The sequence below is a fragment of the Salarias fasciatus genome, chromosome 6 (genome assembly GCF_902148845.1).
Source record: "Salarias fasciatus chromosome 6, fSalaFa1.1, whole genome shotgun sequence".
NCBI lineage: Eukaryota > Metazoa > Chordata > Actinopteri > Blenniiformes > Blenniidae > Salarias > Salarias fasciatus.
In genome coordinates this window covers 24,540,128-24,559,936 of record NC_043750.1, presented here as the reverse complement: position 1 = coordinate 24,559,936, position 19,809 = coordinate 24,540,128, and the positions used below count along the sequence as shown (strand labels likewise).

Sequence of the window (19,809 nt, the reverse complement as noted above, 5' to 3'; positions counted from 1 at the left end):
TACTGTAAATGTCCAAAAAAAGGCAGCGATGAGACACTGCAAGGCACATTTAGAGGTGTGGGGAGAAGGAAGTGACTATAAGAGGCTGTGATTTCTTTCAGACCAGACATCAGTAATACATACTGCATTGTGGCCTTGCTCCTGAGTTAACTCTCTTAAGCTTATAAGCCTCAGTCGTGTCTCTCAAGGTGTCTGCAGACTTGTTATTTTCTGGATATGAAGTGAATTAAAAGCAGATTTATCCGGTTCTTTAAGCTTTTGGAGGGTTTTTTTTTGTTTGTTTGTTTTTGTTTGTTTTTGCTTGCATTCAGTGGGTATTCCATTTTCTTTTTTTTTTCAACCTTTATTTATACAGGTGAGTCTCACTGAGATTCAGGCTTTCATTTTCGAGAGTGGCCTGTTAGGGTGGGTAAATATAAATGTAGGCAAACACCTGCCACACATGATCCTCGGTATACTTTAATAAGAACTCAACATACTCATTTTTGTGTCTTCAATATTACACTTGCACCTATTAGTATAGGAGCAGTATGTCAGGAATCCCCTCTGACACTTTGTCCTAGTCTATATTCTTTTGTGGATGGGGAGCCAGAGGGTCCCTAAATGTCCAACAACAGACATTTTGAACCTCTATCATGTGACAGAACTTTTCAAACTTTCCTAGAAAAGCTGTGTTCTGACAAAAAAAATGCCCTTGCGGGATTATTGTGGTGATATTTTTACCTGTGACAAACTCACCAGGAGCCTTTAAAAAGTAGAAAGGAGGAAATCACTGCAGTAATTCATCTTTGACACACAGCGATAAAAAAAAAAATCGCTTCAAGAGACTGGCAGTTCAATTTTTCTGTGTGGTTCTTGAAGGCATCTTTGGCCAGTGTGACACTCAATGGAGAGCTCAGGTGAAAGCAGATCAAGACCCCCGAACACAGGTGGTCTCGGTCCGCTTGTACCGACACCTTGAAGCCTGCAGGGAGCTCAGAAAAGAATCTAGCAGAGTACATCATTATTAATAACTGTCATAGCCTTTTCACATGCATCAATATATATCCTTGTCCTTATTATATCCTGAGCAGCTTCAATTATTCAGTATCTTTTGACAAGTAGCCTTTTGTTTTGACATCTTTGCATACTGAAGAGAGAAATCTGTTCTCACTCCAAGAGCTGAGAGATAAGAATGAAAGGGGAAAAAAGTTGTACAGATAGATATTTTTGAGGAGCAGCTGGCCGAGGCAGTGAGGAAGCATAAAAATCCATATTGCACATTTTATGAAGCATATAACACACAATGGAAAATATGGCTCCTGCGTATTTTCTATCTCATCAGTAGTCATGACTTGTCAAAAAATATATTCCTCCTCCTCTGCTTCAAACATGCTCCCCTCCTCCTCTATCATCAGTTCAAAAACTGCCATCTCTGCCATTGTCACTGTTAGATACCCACAATGCTCAGCACGTGGTTTGTGCAACAGTGGGTGGTCCTGTAAGAGGACTTCAGGAGTTCTTCACTTGAGTTTCTCTTGAAGTGTAACTATCTTGACCAGGATTAAATTCAAAAACAACAAAAATCTCAGTTCTTGTAGATGTATTCAAACTATGCGTTGTACGCTTTAGAAGCTTTACTGTTTTACTCCTACTTCAAATTTTCCAATTTCAAATAGTTTTTCTCTGATTTTCTTCACACTCATCCTTTCAATTGTTGCTTTATTTGTTCGGTATTGGTATCGTATTTGTATGTATTCATCCATTCATCCATCTGTGGCAGGTGTACCTCTTATTTTGTGCGATGCATCAAGCCAAACCATCTTAAGGTATATTTGTCGTTTGTTTGTGTAGGTTTGCAGTGGTTTTGTTGGTTTGCATTGCTTGCTTCATTTGTCTGTTTTGCATTTCAGTCATCATTAAATACATGACAAGCGTGTGCTTTTGTGCACAGGAACCTGGACTGTTCGACATGGAGCTGGTTAACACTCAGCTGCACTACTCTGGTATCATGGAGACCATCCACATCAGGAAGGATGGTTTTCCCATCAGGCTGCATTTTCACAGCTTCCTTAGAAGGTTGGTCACTCACTGATATTCACATTCGGAGAAAAATGTGAGATTTAATTAGAACTATCCCCTTCATCTTCCCTTCCTAAAGAGATTCATATCAGCTGCCCTAACCACTTACCACTATGGACTTGTCAAAAGTGCTTCAATAATTGCCTTTTTACTGCAGAAAGTACAATTCACACACTAATTTCTTCATGCTGAAATAGCCATCTGGCATTTGTCAGCTCCTGCAGTCACAAAGCAGCTGAAACCAATTGATCTCACAGCACCTCTCACCGCTCGCTGCAAAAATAGTCTGAAGTGCAGCATCACAGAAAAGAACAATGTCAGAGTCCACAGGCAATTAGATTCATGCTAAAACTGGTAGAAACAAACAAATACTGAACAGCAGAGACGGAACACCCACAACGCCAATCAGCCTCACGCTTAAAAACTCACAGATTCACCGCTGCTGTGAAAATTTCTCATCACGGATGAGATTTACCTCCGTGTTTAAACCGTACTGTCACGCGTTGGACACAGGTACAAAGCCCTGCTCTGCCTGGAGGATCCTCCACCCGCTGATGGTGAGAACTGTGTTGTCATGCTCCACAAACTCGGCCCGGTCAAGGCCGGTTCCTATCAGCTGGGAGTCAGCAAGGTGAGCCACGTGCACAAAAGATGTCCGATCCACTCAGCGGTTGAAAACTGATGCTGCAGACGTGTGTGTTTTTGTGTGTTAGATTTTCTTGAAAGAAGAGCTGTATCAGCTGTTGGAGGGGAAGCGCGACCGGCTGATGAACATCGCTGCCATGACGCTGCAGAGACACATTCGTATGTGTTTCATCCGCAAGAGATTCACTAAATTCAGACAGCGTATGATTCAGTTTGAAGCCCGGTGCCGTGGCTACATGGTCAGGTGAGGAGCACTTTGCAATACAAAAGGCTTTTATAGTAAGATATATTTTATAGATTCTTCCGAAATGCAGTGTTTCCAAGTTGTATAAGAATGAGAATCCTTTCTTTAATACAGAGAGATTACAGACTGATGACCAGCACCACAACTACAACAGATTTTTTTTTTTATTATTTTTCTGTTGAAAGCTAAAAAAAAGAAGATTGAAATAGGTTCTGTTTTCATCTTCTACAAATGAATCGCAAGTGTCTTCCTCGACGTTGACTCCACTGAGCTTTAGTGTTATTTAATGGCTGGCACACTGTCTCACCCGAGTCTGGAGTTTCAGTCTTGAACTTCAGGCAATTTAGGATTCAGTGTTGGGTTTCACGGAGCCAAACAGGGTGAACCTTATCACAGACAACCTACTTCTTTCTCCTTGATGTGAGGAGACAAGTCCAGGGGAATCGGGCCGTGCTCATTCATCAAAGCTGATAGATTTCTCATTCACTGTCAGTCTCAAATAGATGAAATTGGAATTTCATTCCAGTGAGTTAAAGCTCAATAAACTGACATTAAAGTCAAGGTTAAACATTTTGAATCTGTAATGAAATTTCCGAGATCATCTGTCACACTCTGGTAAGCTTGCGGAAATGAGCCATTATATAGAAAACGTGCAGTGAAACAAGAACCAGAATTGCAAGTGTGATTAACATGGATCTTGCTAAGCCAACCACACCGAGCGATCTTATTACAGTGATTGGCATTATGGTGAAATGTCCAAGTTCCTGAAGACAAGCACATCCAAATTATTCAGAGAGAACATGTCTGTTTTTATGGCATTTGATGCACAGACTGCCACCACTGCATGATCCGTCCTGTAAGGTTTCTTTTTTTTTTCCCAAACAGAAAAAAGTTTGTTATGAAGAGGAAGTACCTCATCAAGTTACGCTCGACCGTGCGGCTCATCGTCAACCGCCAGCGTTACATGAGGGTATGCGAGGAAAGCGATGCTGGAGACAGTAGCAGAGTTAAAGTATTAAAACTAAACAAATGTGTGAAGTGTGATACTGTTGTCTTTCTGTCAGACAGTGGTGGAGCCTGCAAGGAAAGCAGAGGAGGTGAGTGATGAAAGAGACAGGGTGAAGGTGTCTGAGGAGGAAGTGGAGGAGAACGAGGAGGAGGAGGAGGAGGGGCCTGCGATCTGAGCTCAAGATGAAGAGGTAGCATTCATGTGTGATCAAAGTGTTTGTGTGTATGCGCAGGATCGTGTCAATCGGGAGGTAGTGAATGTGACAACACTTCCCATCCCTGCTGAGCTGGCAGGCCTGCTACAGGCGGCTTCAGGTAATGTATTGCGGTGTGTGTACAAGACACACACACACACACACACACACACACACACACACACACACACACACACACACGCAAACCACTGAGCATTCACAGTGCTGCAGGAAAAAAGTCAGTGATGCCTTTATTCCGGGTTCTTTAACAGCAATAACCTCCAAACTTCAAGCAAGAATATTTGAACCGTCCACACTTACGGAGCTACTTCAGCTCAACAACATTCTTAAGGTGTCTTGTGTGAATGAGTCTCCTGAGCTCATATCTGGACTCTGAAACAAAAAGAATTCACTGAATTTTAGTCACATTCCGTCAGCCCCCTCGGTGCTTTGGGGGCACACTAGGTTAAGCCTTGACCTTCATTTTGAATTATAAAAGTTCTGCTGATACAAAGACGGTGTCATAACTTGTGTCTGTGTGTGCGTGCATGTGTGCGTATGTGTAGGTGGCGCAGAGCTCCATTCTGACTGTTTGGCAGTGGTCCAGGCTCCAAAGGTTCAGGTTGACCCCCAGCTGACCCTGCCCCTGGATATCAACAACTACCTCATGACACACTACATCCGGGCCATATTTAGGGTACAAACACACAGACATGCACACACACCCTGCAGGTCTCAGGCACACATTAAGCTCAGACTCTCTGCAGAGGTCATTATACCGACTTGAATTGAATTTTTGCACACTCACCAAAACAACAGCCCCCAACTGCTTACCATTCCAACAAGTTTTCACATTGAAATATTCTGATTTGCATGATGATGACTTGCTTTATGATCCCGGCGGGGAGGAGTTTTCTCCGCAGTGTGACTGGGTAAACCAATTTGTGTCCCGACCTCATAAGTAACACGAGCAAACAGGCAATGTTCTGAATGTGTTAATGTGTAAATACTGCATAAATCCATGTTAGCGTTACAGAAGGTCGCTGTGTGTAAACATTTTTAAGTGCTGCATATAGTTTGTGTGTTTCAGGAGCCATTGTTTGGGATGGTGACAGCCCCGCTTGAAAACTCCCTGATCCGAATGGATGAGGAGCACAAACAAGGAGCACTGAACATCTTCATTCTGGTACACGTTTGGTTCAAATCCTACTTTAAGCTCAAATCAGCAACACATCAATAATAGAATAGTTGTTGGAAAAAACTGTTAAAAAGTTTACCTTTTATGAATGTAGAAACAAAACACTGTCATGCTTTCTAAAGTGTGTTGATATCAGTTGTCCCTCGTCCTGAATCAACAGCTGACAAGCGACAAATAGCAATAAAATATTTACCTTTTCATTTCTGGGATTGTGATGAACAAGTGATTTAAAAAAACAATTAAAGGTTGACATAATCGATGTGAAAAAAACTGTAAACTACTTTAAAATCACTGACTTGATTTTATCTTGACTGAGGCCTTTCTTTGTGAAGTTTGCATGTTCTTCTTGTTCCACCCACAGGCCGAGGAACTGCTTTTTAGAATAACGATGTCTCTAAATTGGTTGTAGATGCTTGATAGAGGCTTACAGATAAAAATGAGTGATGTAATTCATGGCTGCAGAAATTGTTATAAATCTATTTAGAAACTACTTTTTTCAATCCATCCATGTCTATATATTTTTTTTCTAACTTTGAACCGCCCTCTCAGCTGATCACCAGTCCGTTACCAGTGACACACGAAACAACTCACATTTACACTTATTAGTTCACCAGTTAAAATGCATTTTTTGTGGCTTTGGTTGAAAACTTTGACACAGAAATCAACACATATATGCAGAGGCAGAGCATGCAAACCCTGCAATAAATTTTTTACGAGCCTGGATTCAAATCAGATCAAATGATCGGATGCTTTGCCAGGAGATGTAAATCCATCCTGTAGTCATCTCTTTTTTACCTGTTGATTAAAACTTCTTTGAAGGGCATGAGTGTTGATTTGCTTAAGAGCATTTGCAGCACGTATCATGAATACATGCCTCTGTTTTTGATAGATCCTCAGGTTCATGGGTGACCCCAACTTGAATGGGGCTCAGGAGAATCTGTTCGGGAACTATATCATCCAAAGAGGCCTGGCAAATCCCAACCTCAGAGATGAGATCCTGGCTCAGGTTGCCAATCAGGTAAGCAGTGATGGTGATTTAGATGACTACAGGAAAATTCACAAACCTTGTTTAATGTACTTTAACACATTGTTTCCACATGTAGGTGTGGAGGAATCCCAACATCCTGAATTCAGAGCGTGGCTGGCTCCTCCTCTCCTCCTGTCTGTCTTCCTTCCTGCCCTCTCAAAGGCTGGCAAAGTACCTGCTGAAGTAAGACTGTGGCGGTTCAATGTGTTGGCTTCTCTCAAAATTCCTATATGATTGCTTTTGACTTTAAATGCATCTCTGTTGCGTGAGAGCAGTGCTTCTCTGACTGTTTTTTAGTCGGTGTTGTGTGAATATATCTGTTTGCGTCTCTCCTCAAGCCGCCTGTTGTTGTTGTTGTTGTTACTGCAGGTTCGTGTCTGACTACGGCCCCGAGGGCTACAACTGTGTCTGTCAGCACCGTCTGCTCCAGGGTTTGCAGCGGCTCAGTGTCGGGCCAGAGTACATCCGGACATACCCGCCCTGTCTGCTGGAGTGGACCGCCAATCGCAAGAGAGCTCACACCGTTCTGCACGTACACTGCTTTGATGGTGAGAAAACAAGCCAGAGGTCCAGAGGTCAGAGAAGCGATCTGAAACACATTTTTTTAATTCCCTGCACCGGCATGGAATTTTCAAAGAAAGAGACGCTGGCATCACTGGAGATGATGCGTCTGTTTACTCAACATCTGCTGTCAAAGGGGAAAGTGCTTCTGAGCATGGAGAGGCGACACCAGCCTGACCTTAGTTACACTATTTCATTTTTTTTTTTTTTTTTTTGTCAAAGCTTCATAGTGATGCAGTGGCTAACACTGTCCCCTCACATCAAGAATACTTCCAAGTTAGATTCTTGTATTTATGAGCTACATTTTAGTTAAACCCATGGTGGTCAAGCACTTTAACCTTAGAGCAAGGCTTCCCCTATGTATGAAGTTTGCATGTTCTCCCTGAGTATTCATAGTGAACAGGTGTTGAACAGATGTATCTTTATTAGTTTGGATAAGATAATGAATGGTTGTGTTGCTTTAAGGTAGTGCAACTTATTATTCACCCAGCCATCATCCACAATGATGAGCATCGTTGGACTGTTACAAAATAAATTGGAGTACAGGTAAACAACCCACACACTCACAGAGAGAACATGCAAACTCCCCACAGTAAGCCCTGCAAGCACCACTGAGACTGAAAACTAAGAATAATCTCACAGTGAGGTGAGACTCTAATAAAATTTGGGGACTCATCACAAGAGATTTGTCATCAGACACACAGCATAGTTTTTTTTTTTTCATTTTAACGTAATGTAATGTTCTACTGTTAAAAAGAAACAAAAATAACAACAGCACTTTCTAAAAGCAATTGTGTTTTTTTGTTTTGTTTTTTTTTTGGATCACATCCGAATGAGGATACAAGCTTGCTTCTGGTGATTACTCAACTGAGGATTAGTTTTTTTTTACCTTTTGACTCGACCTCAGCTCGCAGTATCATCTTTTCTTAGACCTGAACCTGGTCAGTGTGTGCTGGATGCTCAAGACAAAAAGTTATCTGTCCCTCTCATTTCCTCCTCTCATCCAGCTAATCTGTCTGCTGGCCTTTTGGCAAGTCCGCCGAGGATTAGACAACACCTGATACTCGTTCTGCTTCACTGGCCGTGTTTGTGTCTGTTTGAGGCGCTGCAGCCGGAGTCTTCATAGACAGAACGGGGGGCGGGGGGCGGCTGCCGCCTTTGATTCAGCGATACAGTGGAAGGAATTATTTCACAGCCTGATATGGATGACTCTCAGGCATTACAAGATGGAATAACACGCTTGAATTTTGCAATTGTTTTTGAGTCTGAAATAAAAAAAAGCTGTTTTAATGTATATATAGTTAGAAAATAACTTTGTCCCTCTAGGTGTGTCCTTCCTGTGTCCTCTCCATTCCTGGACAACAGGGGAAGACATGGCCAAAGACATCTTACAGCACCGGTATGTTGTTCCTGGCACAATATCTAAAGAAAGGAGGGAAACCAAAGGAAATGTTTGCTTTTTTTTCCTTGGTAGTTTGAATATATTTGAATGTGTTATTGTGTGTGTGGGTGTTTGTAGGGGTGTGCTGGAGAGCCGGAGAGGCTGGTCGGTGCTGCTGAAGGAGCCAGCTCAGTGGGTGGAACTGGAGGGGTCGGACTACGTGCTGGACCTGATGTCAGACCTGGAGCTTCCTGCTGACTTCCCTAAACACAGCAGCTACTTTATCATCTCTGCACAGGAGCCAAGCAGAGTGCGGCCCAATGCCAGCATGTGAGACACACACACGCGCACACACACACACGCACGCACGCACGCACGCACGCACGCACGCACGCACACACACAAATACTTGTTGCATTCTATATATGGTCTTTCCCTTGACCTGTTAGCCAACAACATGCATCACCCTGACCTTCATTAGCAACAAAATCAATAATTCTAATACATAGTATGCCTGTTTTTGGATTGATTTTATTAAAATGTCACTATAATTTGTAGCTCTTTCTTGCTAGTATGGCATAACTGTGTAATGTGTGATGCCAAGCAGGACTGTCCGTCTGTTCACAAATTAAAAAAAGCATAATATGTCCCCTTTAAATTAAGATTTTATTTTTATGGGAGAAAGACAGTGTGAATCTACATGGCCCTGTGTGAAAACGTGATTGGCCCTAAACCTAATAACTGGTTGGGCCACTCTCAGCAGTAACAGCTGCAATCAAGAGTTTGTGGTAACTTGTAATGAGAGTTTTAAAGTGCTGTTTAGGAATTTTGACCCACTTGTCTTTACAGAAATGTTATAATTCAGCCACATTGGAGGGTTTTGGAAGATGAAGCACCTTTTTAAGATCCCGCCACAGCATCTCAATAGGTTTTAGGTCAGGAATTTGATGAGGCTTCTCCAAAGTCTTCATTGAGCAGCAGAACAGCCCCAGACAGTCACACTACCACCATCATACTTTACTGTTGGTATGATTTTTTCCTGAAATGCAGTTTTCTCACCACACACCTTGCAACTTTTGTATTATCAGTCCACAGAGTATTTTCCCAAAAGTTTTGTGAGTCATCAAGACGTTTTTTTTTTTTTTTTTGGCTAAAATGAGACAAACCTTTATGTTCTTTTTCGTCAGCAGTGGTTTCGGTCTTGGAACTCTGCCATTCAGGCCATTTCTGCCCCCCAGTCTCTCTCTTGGAGTCATTGACACTGAACTTAACTGAGCCCAGTGAGGCCTGGAGTTCTTTGGATGTTGTTGTGGTGTCAGTTGTGACCTCTTAGATGAGTCGTCACTGCGCTCTTGGGGTAATCTTGTTCGGTCGGCTCTCCTGTTAAGGTTCACCGCTGTTCCATGTTTTCACCATTTGTGGATAATAGTTCTCACTGTGGTTAACTGGAGTCCCACAGCTTTAGAAATTGGCTTTATAGCCTTTTCCAGACTGATGGAGATAGAACTATATCTAGTAACCCATTACAGCATAATTAAGACAGGAATAACTGCCACAGATTGTTCAATATTCTTTCTTTTATAATGGCGTGACTCCTCTTATTCATCATGTATAGCCTTCAGATTTGAAATCACTGGACTAAAACACATAACTACAAAATGAGAATCAACTCATGAATGTGGTATATTTTGACTGACAGATCAGCTGAAAGCGTTGCTTTTGCATTAGCTTTGCTTTGACTGATCACTGCAAAAATCAAAGTTTTTTAATGAGATTTTTTTCATCCAGTTCATAGTTGTATGGTTCACACTCAAAGTTCACACTCAAAGTTTTTATATTATCGAACCTTAGACAGACACACTTGGCACAAAGCTCGTGAACAAAGAGGAGCACCTAGCAGGTATAGAGTCAGTGTTTTCCTGATGAGTGACCAAAAATAATACCAAACGATAATAGAAACTGATCCTAATCAGACATAGACTGGAATCCAGTCCATTACTGTTGTTTTGAGCTTTGGGATATGTAAAATAATATATTCACTGTTTTCTTATTCTCCCACAGAAGCCTGTTGGGTGGCGGCTTTGACATGAAGAATGATGTTTTATCCTCGACCATGCCCGGTTATGACGGACTTGGCCAAGGTACGTTAGTGAAAAGCAGAAGAGACAGTGTGTCAGTGCAGAAATTAACGTCGAGCCGCACAGACCATGAACTCCTGTCGTCTCCTCTCACTCAGACCTGGAGCCTCAGAGAGGGATGGATCGTTATCTTGACAGCCTGTTTGACCCTGTCCTGTCGGACGGCGCTGTTGGAGTAAGTTACATAATTCACTCCCAGTGACACACTTGACCACATGAGAGGAGACTCCTCCATCCACCATTTTCACTGTCAGCCACAATTATTTGAATTCTATCATTCTTAAAGCTTAGAGGTAACATGAAGTGAGCCCACAGGGGAATAAGGTCTTGCAAGGCCTGCATCTTTTCACAAACTCTGCCTTATGGTAAATGGTTGTCACTTATATAATGCATTTTCCGTGTTTCAGTAGTCCGTGAGGCATTGAATCCATCTATTTGGAGAAATTTGGCATCTTGCTCGTGAGCACTTCAGCATATGCACGGATGGAGAAGTGGGTTCGTGCCTGCAACCTTGCATTTGAAAGAATTGTGATTTGCAAGAGATTAGGTTTAGCCCTCCACAGCTACAGATCTTGAATCTGTTTCACAAAGCAGGTTTTATGAAAAATCTGCATCTGTTAACCCTCAAATGAGGGAAACTCAAAGATTTCAGTTTCACGAGGGGAAGTAACTTAACTCAGAGAATCAGGAGAAACTCTAGCCTGTTTCACAGAGAGAGGTATTTTTACCTCTCAGTCAGTTAATGCACTAACAGACTCTCTGGAACTAACCTGGTCTGGAGCAGGTTAAAACCTGAAGTTTCTCACTGACTCTGCCCACTTTCAGCCACACACGGAATTTCATTTTCTCATCTATCTATCTATCTATCTATCTATCTATCTATCTATCTATCTATCTATCTATCTATCTATCTATCTATCTATCTATCTATCGATCTATCTATCTGTCTGTCTGTCTGTCTGTCTGTCTTTCTATGAGAATACTTTTGTTTGTGTAAAAGCAGCAGGATGCACCATCAAATAGACGTTTAATGTTTACTTTTCATTGTAAAGCAGGTTGAAAATCTGTATGGTTCTCCCATGAGATTATTCTGAGATGTCACCTGAACAATGTATTTATATTTCATTTTAAGTTGCTGCCAAGTGTGCTTCTCCCAGACCGATTGCTAAATTACAGTTTTTCTCCATTGGTTTGGCTCATTTCTTGAAACCGAATTTACATTTTCAAAACTCCAAGATCATTTGACTAAACAGTGTAACAGTTCAGCTCAACACCATAGTTCACTTGCAAAAGCTCTTCTCTCTCCCAAAACTGTTCACTCATGTTTCAAAGCGACATTTCTTTCCCATATAAACAGTCAGAGCCTCCAAAACTTAAAGATCCTTCTCAACAGCTTTGGCTCATTTCTCAAAACAGACCGGATGTTCTCAGTTCTCTTGGTTCTCTTGTCAAAAACCTGAATAGTTCAGCAGAACCACACGGTGCACCTGTCAGAGATCACATCTCTTCCAAAACTGTTCACTCAGGTGAAAAAACTACATTTCTTTCTCAAACAAATGGTCAATGTCCACAAAATGCTTTGTCCTTTTGGCATTGTGTGAGCACTGACAGTCAAAATGTTTAGATGTTTTGTCATTAAGGGCAAAGGACCATTGAAATATCCCTCATCTACCTTTCTGTCTGAGCCCAGTCCTTCATTCATAATGGTTACTGTGATAGTTTTTATTTTCTTCTTTGGGTTGTTTAGCTAACAGAAAATATATTGTATAAGAAAATGAAGAAAAAAAGCATTTTACAGTCAGAAGAACCTTCAAGTTTTGATTCACACATTGCTCTCATATTTCCAAGGAAACTGTTATAATTTTTAATTCACACGCAAAGTAACTTCCATCCATCCATCATATACTTTAAACTAAACACAAACACACAACAAAAAAAGGAAAATTGTATGTAGCCCAATGTGCTGTAAATGAAGCTTTAGTTTCACAGCTCACTTCTTCACTGGTCTCCCTCCTCACCCTCCTCAACCTACTGACTGTCCTCACTCTCATACAAACAGATTCATGTCTGGTATTCATGGTATTGAAGTTTGCTCTTGAGTGATTTTGACAGTTGAACAGATGATTTTGCAGATGGTGACTGATACAATGAAATGATGCCAATATGTTTTGGAGAGAACTTCCATTAGACTGGGAATCAATCGGTCATTTTGGATCAACATGACATATTCACTTGGAAATTGTACTAAATCTATCCATACTCCTTATTCATTTTCAAAGATGATCTGAGACATCAAGACATGTACTAAGACATTTCCAATGTGATGAAATGAATGAGAAATACCGTTCTGTTGTGAGCAGTTACCACGTAGTTTGGAGATTTGTCCATGTTGTTTTGAGAATGTCATTTCGGTTTCAAGAAATGAGCCAACCAATGGAGAAAAACTTTAATAAAACAGTGACTCACTGATAATTTTCACCACATAAGTGGATTGGCTTTTTCAGCACCATGGACAGTGCCTTGGACTTAATAAAACAGTGACTCACTGGTAATTTTCACCACATCAGTGGATTGGCTTTTTCAGCACCATGCACAGCACCTGGGAGTTTTTATGATACAGTGACAAACTAATACTCTGCACCAGAATGGGGGATTGGCGAGTTCAGCAACAGGGACAGTGCCTTGAACTTGTTAAAATAGTGCCCCAATGATAATCTTGTCCATAACGGTGAATTGGCTATTTCAGCACCATGAAAAGCACCTTGGATTTTTAATGATTAAGTGGCCAACTGATACTCTGCACTACAATGGTGTATTGGCTATTTCAGAGTCAGGAACAGCACCTGGGATTTATTATGATACAGTGACAAACTAATACTCTGCACCAGAATGGTGGATTGGCATTTTCAGCACCAGGAACAGTGCCTTGAACTTGTTAAAACAATGACCCAAAAATAATCTTCACCATGATGGTGGATTGTCTATTTCAGCACCATGGACAGCGCCTTGGACTTATTAAAACAGTGACCCACTGATAATGTTCACCATAATGGTGGATTTGCGATTTCAGCACCAGGGACCACAAATTTGACTTATTACTGAAATTGGACCCATGATCTCTGAGCTTCCAGCTGCAAACCTAGGGTTTGTAGGAAGCTCTTCATGACATGCTAAATGAACATTATTGCCTTTTTTCTGGTGTTGCACTTTATCTCTTCTCCTACAATCATGATCGGTTGCCTGGATATTGAATGAAATCCTGACACACTCAGGTGTCACGGTGAATACAGGCCATGTTGCATCCATCAGCCGGGATGGGGATGTGGTGAACGTTAGCCGTGCTATCGGATGTGGCTGACAGGAATTAGCATGTATCAGATGTGTTCTACAGACCTCTCCCGCCCAGCAACCTATTACGTTACCCAGTTACCGTAACTGTCACAGCCACCAGATCGCCACGGTGATTTCCCACCCCGGCAACGTGGGGATCTGCTTACCAAGGACTGACACTCTGGCAAATGAAGGACTTACTATTTAATGAGATGTAGACACACACACACACACACACACACACACACACACACACACACACACACACACACACACACACAGAGCTGTGAGGATTTATGGGTCAGTGGCTGATTTCTGATGGAGCACCTGTACGTAAAATTCCAGAAGACCTTTGTAGAAATCCAGTGTCCCTGTGATACACCAGCTCTGATTATATCTATAAATGCTTTGTTTAATCAGTCTGTGACTGCAGACAGCAAAAGATCCCAACATAGAACTGTGGCCTGGCCAAGATGGAAAATAGTGAAAGATCTTTCAGGGTGAGGAAGTTTGTAAATTAGTGACCATGACCCCCACTGAGAAATGATCATTGCTTCCAGAAGCCAGAAAAATACTGAATGGAATTTGCAGTATTTCTCATGTTTGTTTTCAGTGAGAAAATTACAAGTCATGAGCAAAAATGAAATATTCATAAATGAATTCTTCCAAGTTCCAAGTTAATCATGTAGTTAATATTTATATTTTCAGATATGAACAGCAATTTGAAGTTTGAGACCACGATGCCACATCCAAGTGTTTATTCCTGAAAAATGTTTCACAAATGAATGGTTTCGAAATGTCACGATCACAGCATGGTGATTTTTAAAATTTTATGCTTGATTCAAGTTGGTGTGTGGGTCTGTAAATAACAACACATTAATTGTTCAGGTAGGTCAGACTTGTACGGCCACCAGTCCACATGCTGTCTTACTCTATTTATTAATTTATTGTAGTTAAAAGTAAAGCCCTGGGTTCAGTTTAAATGTATTGTATGTAAATTTTATGTAATGGATTTTGAATGACAGTAATCATATTTACTATTATTTCACCATCTGCTGTTGCTTCTCAAGTGATTCGATAAAATACAGGAAAAAAAATAGAATTACTCACTTGTGGCACAGAGGAGTCTTACATGACTAATTGGGTGATGACTAACTAGTAACTTGTTATTTCTCTGCAATACACTTGTGATTAAGTGTAGTTTCCGTAATATCTCTATGTTTTTGACTAAAAGTATTACATAATGTCCCTTAAAGGACAACAAATTTCTGCGTTTTGATGATTGAAATTTGAATTTTCATTCACTGTCAAAAAAAATGGACAGAGAATTACAAAAACAATGGTAAAATCGAGACATTTATGCCTTGGCCCCTCTAAGGAAAATATAAATATTTGCGACTCTGTACAGGAAGCTTTTGAGGAATCATCCTCAATATTTCTCAGTCAAGGTTGTGATCATGTTTCTGTTCTACCTTCTCTCCTCAACAGGAGGCAGAATTAGCCGCCGGACTGTCCAGCAGGATGAAGGGAGCCGGGGGAGTCGGCGAAGAGCTGCAACAACAAGCGCGGCCCGCTGGCCCCCCACCTCCACCCGGAGGTCCGTCGCAAACCCAGACACACATGCTAAACATTCACACGTTGGCTCTTCCCAGTATTCCCAAATCAAAACAAGTGCAGCAAAACAAACGCCCTGAGAAAATCTGGAAGCAATCTCTGATGCGAGTGTGTTTGTGGTCCACAGCTGTGAGAGTCCTTCCTGTGGGAGGTGTGATGTCGCCTCCTGTTGCGGCGGTAGCACCTGTAACACCTGGTTTGTATCAAGTGCAATGACAAATGTGTGAAAAAAAAACCCCAAACCCCTCATCCGACATGATTTTGCATTCCTCCGCCGTGTTTCTCCAGATGCCCAGCAGGCTGTTTTGGCCCAGCAGCAGCAGGCGATTGTGAACCAGCAGGCCATCATCATGGTAACTCCTCGCTTCAGATCTGCACTGGTTTACGTGTCGCTGCTGTGACTCCAGGTGGAACTGTTTATTGTGTTTCAGGCCCAGCAGATGACCATGCAAGCAATGGCCATGGTGAGCAGCCCGGTGTCCAGCCCGCCCACCTCCCCGATCACAAGCCCTCCCATGAGTCCTCTGCTCAACCACCCTCCGAGCCCGTACGCGCCCGCCAGCCCGTATGCCGTCATCCCTCCAAGTCCGTACGCCAACATCCCACCGAGCCCCTACGCCAACTTCACCCCGACTCCCTACGCTGCGGCCAACATCCCACCCAGCCCCTATCCTCCCTCCGCTCAACAGGAACAGCCTCCATCTCAGCCTCCAGCTCAGCCTGCTGCTGAACCCCAGCCTCAGCCGGAGCCTCAGCCTCGGGCCTCACATCTCAACCCTCGACCAAACCGCATAGAGGCTAAAAAAGCCGATTCAGCACAGCCGAAGGCCGACCCTGCCACACAGGTCGGTTCACATGATGTATTATGGTTTAACGGTATGAGTTTCTGATGGGAGGAAGCTCGTGGATTAGTGGAGAGGACTCACCTCACAGTGAGCATATCCCTCATTCAAAACCAGGCTTGCAGGCTCTTTTGGGTACAGCTGGCATGTTGTCCCTGTGCTTGAATGGACTTTCTCTTGGTATTCATACTTCTTCCTACATTTTAAAATCATGTGTTTGAGGCTCCGTGCCTCTAAAAGCTGACCGTGGTCGTGAATGTGAATGTGTGTGTGTTTTGTCTTTGTGTTTTCACCATACGATGGACTGGAAACACAGTCAGGGTGTCTTATGCTTGTTTCCATTGTGAGCTAAGACTAGCTCCTTCACCCTGTGAAGTTTGAGTCAGCTGAGGAGGGAAAGAAGGATGGATGAAAAAACAATGCTTTTCATACGGTAAATAGCAAGTAAATGTTAGGACCCTGTATGAAACAATAGATGCATTAATCATTAATTAATGCCATTTTTTTCTTTAATTTTTAAACTTTTTGATAGTGAATATAATGAATAAGAGTTAATTGAGTTTAGGCTAATTATTTCAACATGGAAACAAAGTTTTATGTATAAAAATAGATACATTAAAATATGTATTATACAGTATATCTGGAGTGCAGTATATTGAGAGCACAATAAAGTGACAAAGTGGCAGGAGTGAACTCTTGGCCTTCTATGTAAGAAGTGTTTCAGGCAATCAAGTTAAAATACAAAGAACAAAGAATGATTGATGCTAGAAAGTGCGCGCCTCCCCAGCACCCCGAGGCTCCTCCAGACTCTGCGGAGGGCGCCTGTTGGGTCTCTTTCGCCGGTTTACGTCGAAATGGAGTCATCTCCGTTTTTGATCGATGCGACCGAGGGTCATCACTGCGCGGTCACTGCCGTCTGGGTGCTATGGCAACAACAAATGCCAAGCTGAGTCATGTCTGCTGTCCTCAGCGGGGTGAGACCGCCGCCTCTCCTTCACTGTTGTCACCAGGGTCTTCACCAGCTCCCTTCTTTGAATGAACAGTGAGGCAATTAGAGTCAAGGGGTTTTCATTTTAAGCTTATTTTTGTAAAGTTTGTTTTGCTCTTTTTGGATCTGGAGGTGAGCTGTGAAGTCAAAACGAAGAGGGTTTGGTGATTTATACAGCAACAGTTTCAGTGTTTTGGGGAAGGAGACGTTCATCATGAAAAATCTGGGATTGTGGAAGATGTTTTAAAACAGCATGTTAGTTTAAAGAAGAAATCTTCTCAAAGAATGCTGATTGAAAAATACAGAGGAGTGCATTTTGTGAGTTTATGGAGGCCCTGAAGGGATCTCGGTATTACTTCATCCACGGCACATGTTCAAAGAAAAATGTAAAACAGAATGTCAAGTGACGTCCTGTCTCTCTCCTGTCTCTTTCTCACGTTCAGTCACAGAAGGACAGCGTCTCTCGGAGAAAGGCTCCAGCCATTCCCATAAACAAGGACAAACCAGCCAGAAAGTTTGGTGAGAGAGAGCAGGAAGGCCAGCAAGACACTGAATCATAGCACTTACTCTAAAAATCACTTGTTCTCTGCAGGGAAGGTCTGAGCCGTGTTATTTGTGTGTTTTAGCTCCAGTCGTGACGAATCCTCCTCCTCCTGTGGGAGAGGTGGTGAAATACTCACCTCGGACTGCAGAGCACATCGTCCCCAGTCAAGATGTCCAAGGTACTTCGCTCATCATGTTTATGTTTACAGGTTCACCCAGTGACTTTTAAATGTGTTGTAAATTTGATTTGTTCTTTTTTTTTTTTGATCAATTAGTCATTTGGACACAAAAAGTAGCTATTATTCAATATAATTAATGTCCTCTTCTTGCTGATCTGTTTCATATTATGATAAAGAAATCATCAAAAGGTACAACTCCCCACCGCCACCGCCAGACCCACTGCCGCCTGGTAAGAGGTGAGGTTGTACACATACACACACACACACCCACTCACATTTGTGTCCCCACAACTAGAATAAACACAAAGATACACACAGAAACAGGCAAATGTGTATAACAACTGTCCCATTCCCTTTGATAAGTTTTTTCTTTGTATCACACAGTATTTAATCCTATCTCACAGTGCCAGAATGAGTGTATGTACACAAAATAAACACAAACTCAGGTTAAACACATTATTTTTGTAGTTAAAATACCTGATACATGAAATTTGAGTTTAATTCATGTGGGTGGATGTAGGAGACCAGAGGGGAAGTTCAAGAAGAAGCAAACAGCACGAGATGAAGCTCTACAGATCCTCAAACCGCAGATGGACAACCCTCCTGCTCCTCAGGTAAAACAACAGTACCTGATTGATGGAACCCACTCCTTCAATGTGCATATAGACATCATCCAGCAATGTTTTTGTCTCCTTCAGCCCAAGCAGCCAGTTGCCCCCTCACCGTCCGCATCCGCAATGAAAGAGGCAGGGTTTAAACCCACCAAGAGCATAAAGACGAAAGCTCCCGATCGACCCATCCCCAAACCCCCCCCAGGTACTCACAGCCGCTCAAAGCAAAGAAAAGCATCTGGAGTTTCCAGCTTTGGTTCAGTGCTCTCTCTCTCACTCTCAGAAAAACAGATTGTGTGTAACATTATACTCAATACATTTTTACTATTCTTAAAGCCCACAAAGCCAAAGGGTGCCATTTTTTATTCCTGTTTTACTGTTTCATATTTTACTCTACGGCATCAAATGTGGGAAAACAAAACCACTGAGCAGAAAAACAACCTCAAAACATATGTTCATTTAATGTGTTTATTCTATAAACCTTAAAGCCCAAATAAATTACTATTTTACTAAAAAAAGAAAAAAAAAACATATCTGACTGGGAGTATTTAGAGTTCTAATGCAATCAGTGCTGAGCTTCAATACCTCATTATGCACAATATTTCTGTGGCATTTTGCTGCTTTATTTCCCCCGTTGACTAAATAAACTTTCTGCTGGACCTTTTGCACAAAGAGCATTTATCTGTCAGTCATATAATTTACATATTGTGTATCAGACAATACAAACAAACCGATGAGCTCAGTGGACTCATTATTGTGCCGTGGCCTCACGTGAGGTTCTGGACCATAAGACCACAACACACAGGTCCGACCAGCAGTCTCCCATGACAACCGAAGGTCCTCTGTAAACACAAATTGTTCACTCTGTTGTCCAACCGCTGAACGTTAGATAGAAAGTGCAGCCTCTTTTCTGGTTTGTTTCAGCCTCTTTCTTCCGTCTGAGTCAAATCAATGAATCTGCAGCCACTGTAACCTCACCTGGGACTCTCATGTCAAAGTGGATGTAAACACACACCTACGATCACAGACGGTCCTTCTGGGGGTCTGAAAGGTTCGGGTGTGTGACTGTGATCACACTCAGACAATCCATCCTTCCAGTACACCTCTGTATTAGAGCTTAAGTCAGAGTATCTGGAGAAAAGCACGGCATGCAAACTCCACACAGAAAGAAACAACTTCCTTGTTTGACTCAACAGTGAAACCGTTGCGCTGCACTCATCCTCCTCTGGCTGAGTGTCGATTGAC

At 42.1% G+C, this 19,809-nt stretch overlaps 1 protein-coding gene across 1 annotated transcript in view; it reads left to right on the top strand.

The window, feature by feature from the left end:
* Nucleotides 1-19,809, top strand: part of myo15ab (myosin XVAb) — a 58,473-nt gene that overhangs the window by 20,585 nt on the left and 18,079 nt on the right. The window contains exons 27-52 of the mRNA XM_030093359.1: nt 1,763-1,808; nt 1,934-2,058; nt 2,575-2,692; nt 2,775-2,950; nt 3,836-3,920; nt 4,015-4,047; nt 4,192-4,273; nt 4,719-4,849; nt 5,243-5,338; nt 6,240-6,368; nt 6,454-6,560; nt 6,747-6,925; nt 8,265-8,337; nt 8,458-8,649; nt 10,381-10,460; nt 10,556-10,626; nt 12,256-12,271; nt 15,289-15,384; nt 15,529-15,597; nt 15,690-15,754; nt 15,833-16,261; nt 17,684-17,750; nt 17,858-17,953; nt 18,130-18,190; nt 18,474-18,567; nt 18,652-18,769. Of these exons, the coding sequence (XP_029949219.1) occupies nt 1,763-1,808; nt 1,934-2,058; nt 2,575-2,692; nt 2,775-2,950; nt 3,836-3,920; nt 4,015-4,047; nt 4,192-4,273; nt 4,719-4,849; nt 5,243-5,338; nt 6,240-6,368; nt 6,454-6,560; nt 6,747-6,925; nt 8,265-8,337; nt 8,458-8,649; nt 10,381-10,460; nt 10,556-10,626; nt 12,256-12,271; nt 15,289-15,384; nt 15,529-15,597; nt 15,690-15,754; nt 15,833-16,261; nt 17,684-17,750; nt 17,858-17,953; nt 18,130-18,190; nt 18,474-18,567; nt 18,652-18,769 (2,834 nt within the window). The remainder of the gene's footprint in view (nt 1-1,762; nt 1,809-1,933; nt 2,059-2,574; nt 2,693-2,774; nt 2,951-3,835; nt 3,921-4,014; nt 4,048-4,191; nt 4,274-4,718; nt 4,850-5,242; nt 5,339-6,239; nt 6,369-6,453; nt 6,561-6,746; nt 6,926-8,264; nt 8,338-8,457; nt 8,650-10,380; nt 10,461-10,555; nt 10,627-12,255; nt 12,272-15,288; nt 15,385-15,528; nt 15,598-15,689; nt 15,755-15,832; nt 16,262-17,683; nt 17,751-17,857; nt 17,954-18,129; nt 18,191-18,473; nt 18,568-18,651; nt 18,770-19,809) is intronic.